The sequence below is a fragment of the Hypanus sabinus genome, chromosome X2 (genome assembly GCF_030144855.1).
Source record: "Hypanus sabinus isolate sHypSab1 chromosome X2, sHypSab1.hap1, whole genome shotgun sequence".
Taxonomy (NCBI): Eukaryota; Metazoa; Chordata; class Chondrichthyes; order Myliobatiformes; family Dasyatidae; genus Hypanus; species Hypanus sabinus.
Genome location: NC_082739.1, coordinates 5730778 through 5738647, shown reverse-complemented (window position 1 = coordinate 5738647; position 7870 = coordinate 5730778). Strand labels below are relative to the sequence as shown.

The window sequence follows — 7870 nt, the reverse complement described above, 5'->3', positions numbered from 1 at the left end:
AGGGTTCTAAAAGAGGTGGCTCAGGAAATTGCAGATGCATTGGTAATCATTTTCCAATGTTTGTTAGATTCAGGATCAGTTCCTGAAGATTGGAGAGTGGCTAGTGTTGTCCCACTTTTCAAGAAGGGAGGGAAGGAGAAAACGGAGAACTATCGCCCTGTTAGCCTAACGTCAGTCGTGGGGAAGATGCTTGAGTCTATTATTAAGGACGAAATAGTGGCACATCTAGATGGCAGAAATAGGATTAGGCCGAGCCAGCATGGATTTACCAAGGGCAAATCATGCTTGACTAATCTGTTGGAGTTTTTTGAGGGTGTAACAAGAATGTTAGACGAGGGTAAGCCAGTAGATGTTGTGTACCTAGATTTTCAGAAGGCATTCGATAAGGTGCCACATAGGAGATTGGTGAGTAAAATCAGAGCTCATGGCATTGGGGGCAGGGTTTCAACATGGATAGAAAACTGGTTGGCAGATAGAAAGCAAAGGGTAGCAGTGAATGGGTGTTTCTCAGACTGGCTGGAGGTGACTAGTGGGGTACCACAGGGCTCTGTATTGGGACCACAGCTCTTTACAATTTATGTCAATAATTTAGATGAGGGCATTGAAAACTATATCAGCAAGTTTGCTGATGATTCTAAACCGGGTGGCAGTGTGACATGCGAAGAGGACGTTAGGAGAATACAGGGAGACTTGGATAGGCTGAGTGAGTGGACAGATACTTGGCATTCAATGTGAATAAATGTGAAGTTATCCACTTTGGAAGCTGGAACAAGAGGGCAGAGTATTGTCTGAACGGTGTCGAGTTAGGTAAGGGAGAAATGCAAAGAGACCTAGGAGTCCTAGTTCACCAGTCAATGAAGGTGAATGAGCAAGTGCAACAGGCAGTGAAGAGGGCAAATGGAATGTTGGCCTTTGTTACAAGGGGAATTGAATACAAGAGCAAGGATGTTCTTTTGCATTTGTACAGGGCCCTGGTGAGACCACACCTGGAATATTGTGTACAGTTTTGGTCTCCAGGTTTAAGGAAGGACATTCTGGCAATTGAGGAAGTGCAGCGTAGATTCACTAGGTTGATTCCTGGGATGGCAGGGCTGTCTTACGCAGAGAGATTGGAGAGATTGGGCTTGTACACGCTGGAATTGAGGAGATCAGAGGGGATCTGATTGAAATGTTTAAGATAATTAAAGGATTTGATAGGATTGAGGTAGGAAATATGTTCCAGATGTTGGGAGAGTCCAGTACCAGAGGGCATGGATTGAGAATAAGAGGTCAGTTATTTAAAACAGAGTTGAGGAAGAGCTTCTTCTCCCAGAGAGTTGTGGAGGTGTGGAATGCACTGCCTTGGAAGACGGTGGAGGCCAATTCTCTGGATGCTTTCAAGAAGGAGCTGGATAGATATCTGATGGATAGGGGAATCAAGGGATATGGGGACAAGGCAGGGACTGGGTATTGATAGCGAATGATCAGCCATGATCTTAGAATGGCGGTGCAGACTCGAGGGGCCGAATGGTCTACTTCTGCACCTATTGTCTATAGCACCCCTTGCCCTCCCTATGAATAAAGTATAGAACAACAGGATCAAGTAATCCAGAAGAGCCTAAATTCACTTCAAAGTCAATAAAGAATTTTTGTCTCTTCCCCAGACCAAGAAGCTGAAACCAGCAGCAGATAGGATGCTAGATTTAGCCTTGGATCCAACAAAGGAATGAGGGAAATAAACAACAGGCTGAATATACAGTGCATACCTATCCAAACTCCACAGATGGAAGCTGGATTTTTTTTACTGGAAAAATGCAGCAGTTTCTGGTAGATGTGCCCACCTGTGAATGAATTCAGTGAATTCGGGACAAGCTTCTCTCTCACCTGTATTCATACCCTGGTAAGCCATAATCTTAACAATGGCAAGCCAGGCTCGATGGCTTTATTCTTCTAGATAGGGATATAAAAGTGTAAGAAATAAAATTAGGAATAGACTATTCAGCACTTTGTACCTGTGCTACCATTCAATAAATTGGTTGTTCTTTTACCTTCAAGTCACTTTCCAGCACTAACCTCATATCTCTTCTCTCTCAATATCTAAAAGTCTACCAATTCACTGTCACATCAATAAAACTGAAAGAGTGCAGAGAAAATTTACAAGGATGTTGATGACCTGAGTTATAGGGAAAGGTTGAATAGGTTAGGACTTTATTCCCTGGAGCGCAGGAAAATGAGGGGAGATTTAATAGAAGTATACAAACTTTTAAGGGGTAAATGCAAGCAGGCATTTTCCACAGAGCTTGGGTGAGACTAGAACTAGCGGTCATGGGTTAAGGGTGAAAGGTGAAATATTTAAGGGGAACCTGTGGGGGAACACCTCACTCAGAAGGGTGGTGAGATTGTGGAACGACCTGCCAGTGGAAGTAGTGGATGTGGGGTTGGTTTCAACATTAAAAAGAAGTTTAGATAGTTACATGGATGGAGGGATATCGAGGGCTACGGTGCAGGTGAATGGGATGAGGCAGACTAGATTCAGCATGGACTAGATGGGCCAAAGAGCCTGTTGTTAAGCTATAGTGCTTCTATCACTTCCATGGTGTAGAATTTCAAAGTCGCTTCAAGGTGAAACAAAATTCTTCTCAATTCTGTCCTGAATGACCTATTGCTTACTTTGCAATCAGGACCACTGGTTCTCAGCTCCCTGCCCGAGTAAACCACAATTACCCTCTCAGGTCCCATAGGAATTATATACATTTCAATAGGACCATCTCTTCAAGCTGCAAGAGTACAGGTCTAGCCTCCTTAATCTTCCCTCCAGTCAAAGATCTTACTTTCTCAGGAATCAATCTAGTGAACCTATTCTGTACTCCCTCTATTACAAGTGCATATTTTGTTAGGTAGGGAGTCCAGAGTGCCAGCTGGTGGTGTAGTTGCATCTGCACTGGACTTCGAGGCAAGTGGTCCTGGGTTTGAAACCAGCCGGCTCCTTGTGTGCTTTCCATTCATGCTGGGTTGAGCATTGAGCTAACAACTCAGCCTCATAATGACCAACATACCACATGCTTTCCTGATTGGTTGTGGAACAGTGATTCAAAGTTCAAAGTAAATTTACTATCAAAGTATGTATACTATTTATAATAATCTTGAGATACACAAAAACATTCAGCTTCCTCCAAATACAAACATCTTTCAACTTGTCACCATTTACAAAATAAAACCTATCTTTCCATTCTATCAGCAGATAACCTGATATTTCTCTGAATTATTTTCTATCTACCATCTCTAGTCCACTCATTTAACTGCTCTATATTCCCCTGAATCTTCTCTGTCCAGTTCAGACTGCAAGGCGTACCATCTGAAAATTTGAGTATAATGCAGTTGGTTTCATTCCCCCTTCATTTCCAGTCCTGATGAAGGATCTCGACCCAACATGTTGACTGTTTATTCCTCTCCTTAGATGCTCCCTGACCTGCTGAGTTCCTTCAGCAGTCTGTGTGTGTTACTCTGAATTTCCAAAATCCAAAAAGTGTGTTTGTAATACACTTGATCTCATCATCCAACTCATTGATATAGATTGCGAACAGATGGTGCCCTAGAACTGATCACTGGAGCACATCACTATCCAAATGAAAAATGATGCATTTACTCCTACTCTCTGTCCATTGACCCATCTGTATCCACATCATGATATTTCATTGTCCAGTCTAATTTTGTTTAATGATGTCTTGTTTGGCATCTTGACCAAAAGCTTTCCAAAAGTCTAAATATACCATATTCAAAGTTCAAAGTACATTTATTATCAAAGTATGTTTATCATGTACATCCTTGAGATTCACCTTCTTGCAGGCAGCCACAAAACAAAGAAACACAATAGAATTAATGAAAAAAACCTACACAATAAAGATCATAAAACTCCTAAAGCACGAAAAAGAACAAATCCTGCAAACAAGAAAAAAAGTAAATTACCACACACACAAGGTTCCCAACATCGTGCTGATGAGACAGGGTGACATACGGCAGGCAGCAAACAAAAGTAAATGTTCTGTTAAATATCATCCTTAATGTGCAAGATACAACCTCCAGATAAACTAATAGATCAGTCAAATGTTATTTTCCTTTCGTAAATCTAAGCTGATTCATCCCAACCTTATTATTAATTTTTGTGGTGCCCAATGACAAGTAATAATTGATGTTGGCATTATCCACTCTACTGATGTCTGGCTAACTACTCTATAGACCCCTATTTCTCTCTCATTCCATTTTTGAACAGTGGATTTGTATCTGATGCATTTCAACCTATAGGAAACAGTCTAGAATCTTCGAATTAGACAGATGGCAACCACTTCATCTACTAGCAGCATTGTTATCTACTTCAGAACATTACTATAGTAGATCATGCAGTCTTGCTAATTTATAGAACATAGAACACTACAGCACAGTATAAGCCCTCCAACCCACAACGTTACGCTCACCTCTTAACAACTCCAAGATCAATCTAACTCCTTCCTCTCACATAGCCCTCCACTTTTCTTTCATACATCTGCCTATCTAAGAGTCTCTTAAATGTCCCTAATGTATCTGCCTCTGGCAACATCTTATACACCTCTCTCATTCTCCTTCATTCCAAAGAGACAAAAAATATATTTTCAATGCCATTAATTTATTTTATACTAAATTTTACTAATTGCTTTGACTTCCTCATTACTCCAATATTTCCATAACACTACAGAAGTGGTCAATAATACTAACACCTCAAGACTGTATGGGCACACTGATGTAAGCAAAAAATCTGTACCACTGTATGCAATTGTTATTTACCACAGATGCCAATAACAGCTCCACTGTGCATGCAACACACACAAATGCTGGAGGAGCTCAGCAGGTCAGGCAGCATCTGTGGAAAAAAAATACCATTTGGTCTTGGCCCAAAACGTCGACTGTATTTCCTGGCCTGCTGAGTTCCTCCAGCATTTTGCGTGTATTGCTTGAATTCCCAGCATCTGCAGATTGTCTCTTGTTTCAATTATCATTCTTGTTTGGTTGGAGGAAGAGAGAAAGAGAAACAAGAAAATCAATCCATTGTTCTTGAAACATATCATTTTTCAGCTGCCGTGCTTAAGCACGCCACACACTATATTCCAAAAATGGACCAGCTCCTCTCAAGCTGCAATGTAATAGTTCTGGAGTTTTCTCGCCATCACCTTTCTTCACCTTTAGTGGATTATCTTGTATTCATTGTCCAGGTTACACTGACTGACTCTCCCATCTCCATTACAGGCGGCAGGGTGGATCTACTCATCACCCATGGATCCCTTTGACGTGGTTATGTTCAATGAGACTTATGATGGAAACTGGACAGAAACAATCAAAGACACAAAGACAGAGAGGAAGTACCATTATAACTACTATGCCATGCTCCTGACTCTTCTCATCTTTGTGATTGTATTTGGCAATGTGCTGGTCTGCATTGCTGTATCCAGAGAGAAAGCCCTACAGACTACTACCAACTATCTCATTGTCAGCTTAGCAGTGGCAGACCTTCTTGTAGCCACCTTGGTAATGCCATGGGTAGTTTACCTGGAGGTAAGGTGCACATTTTTTTACCTTAAACAGAATCTTGTTTAAACAGGAGTGCAGGAGATAAAGTTCTTCAATGAAGTTGCAAAGAATGGGTAGGTTCATTGGGTCATAAGCAACGTTACCTGTAATTTTTTTTTTAATACAGCTGCATAACCCAACCATTGATCTGAGCAGATTTTTTTTTATATATATGTATCATGCAGCCTGAAAATTGTGTGGCACTATAAAAGATGTTTTTTGTCATACACACATCCAACAAACACAGACCACAACTCAGACAAATGATGTCAGGCAGTCAAAATAACTGACAGGCACAATGGCAAAAGTAAAATGGTTTATTAACAATGAGCTATTGACATCCATTCTGTGTTTATTATTACAAGTTGTAACAGTGTTGTAACATGAAATACTGATAATGTAAATACATTGAATCTCTAAAATGTTTCAAAGGTTTTGGTACATTTATTAATTAGAAAATTTATGGATTATATTCACTAACACATAATTAGTTACAGGGTATTTCACAATTTCAGAAAACAGGAAATTATAGGCTGGTGCGTCTGACATCAGTTGTGGGAAAATTATTGGAAAGTATTCTAAGAGACCAGATTTGTAAGTATATGGATAGACATGTTATGTTGAAGTTGTATAAGACGTTGGTGAAGCCTGATCTGGAGTATTGTGTGCAGTTTCAGTCACCTACCTACAGGAAAGATGTAAACAAGGTTGAAAGAGTACAGAGAAAATGTACAAGGTTGTTGCCGGGTCTGGAGGACCCGAGTTATAAGGGAAGATTGAATAGTTTAGGACTTTATTCCTTAGAATGTAGAATACTGAGAGGAGATTTGATGGAGGTATGTAAAATTATGAGGGGTATAGACAGGGTAAATGCAAGCAGGCTTTTCCCACTGAGGTTCTGGGGCTGCAACCAGAGGTCATGGCTTAAGGGTGAAAGGTGAAAGGTTTAAGGGAAACATGAGCATGGACTAGATGGGCCAAAAGGACTGTTTCTGTGTTGTACTTCTCCATGACTCTATGACTCTAATTATATTAACATAGATTGCAAAAATATAATAGCATAATTTCAAAATTATATTAACATTATAGAAAAGAAAATTCCAGCTGCCTGGCAGCAAAGGCTGTGTGCATTTCAGTTACCGTGCAGCCACGCACTCACTGTCATGGAGGCAGCTGGCAGGACTGGACCTGGGTGCGGAGGGACAGCAGACTCCTCATGTAGGGATGATTATACATAGAGATGCCAATAGAGCTTCAGAGGCATGACCAAGCAACACTGCGAGATAAATCATTCTTCACAACAAGGACTCCACCATCAGCACCAGTCAAGAGTCCAAATTCAGAAATCATAGAGTGCAGGAAACCCGTGCCGGTCACAATTAACTTGACAACAGAAAACACCAGAAAACGACTCTAGTTCAGACAACAATTAGTAAACACAGGTGCTTGAGAAACTTAGTAGCCCAATGATCTACGGTTCGCTGCAGAGGCCCGTAGGGTTCGTGACAGTCCCTCCCTCCCTAAGGCTGGCACCTGATAGCCCAAGGAGCCCTAAGGTATTCAAGACAGGGCTGGAAAACCCGGAATAGACCTGATGCTCTTGAGATAGATTGGAAAATTTGAAACAGAACATATAACTCAGGAGCATTTGTGCATATAACTCGGAAATATTTCCAAATATAACTTGGGAGCACTGCGCATGTAACTTGAAAATACTGCATTGCATATAGCTCATGGAAACTTTGCGCATAAAACTCAGAAACCCTGTGCATATAGCTTAGAAACATTGCACATATAGCTCGGAAACTGTGCATATATTTCAGAAACTTTGCACATATAGTTTGGAAAGTTTGTGCATACAACTTGGAAACTTTGCACGTATAGCTCAGATACATTGTGTACATTACTGAAAAACATTTGCACGTATCACTCAGAAACTTTCTGCATATAGCTCGGAAACTTTGTGCATATAACTTGGGTACTTTGCACATATGGCTTAAAAATGTTGTGCATATAACTCGGAAACTTTGCGCATATAGCTTTGAATCATTGGCACGTAGCTCAGAAATATTTGCTCATGTAGCTCGGAAACATTTGCACCTAACTCAGAAACTTTGCGCATGTATCTTGGAAACATTGGCATGTAGCTCGGAAAAATTTGCACATATAGTTCGGAAATATTTGCGCATATCACTTGAAAATATTTGTACGTAACTCAGCAGCATTGCGCATATAGCTCGAAAAATTTGCACATATAGCACAAAATATAGCGCATGGAACTCAGAAATTTTGC

General features: G+C 40.6%; 1 protein-coding gene across 1 annotated transcript in view; it reads left to right on the top strand.

The window, feature by feature from the left end:
- Positions 1-5283: 5283 nt before the first annotated feature.
- The window catches only part of LOC132385279 (D(2) dopamine receptor A-like), a 39692-nt gene continuing 37105 nt past the window's right edge, over positions 5284-7870 (top strand). Inside the window, exon 1 of the mRNA XM_059957301.1 lies at positions 5284-5562. Coding sequence (XP_059813284.1) covers positions 5284-5562 — 279 coding nt within the window. The remainder of the gene's footprint in view (positions 5563-7870) is intronic.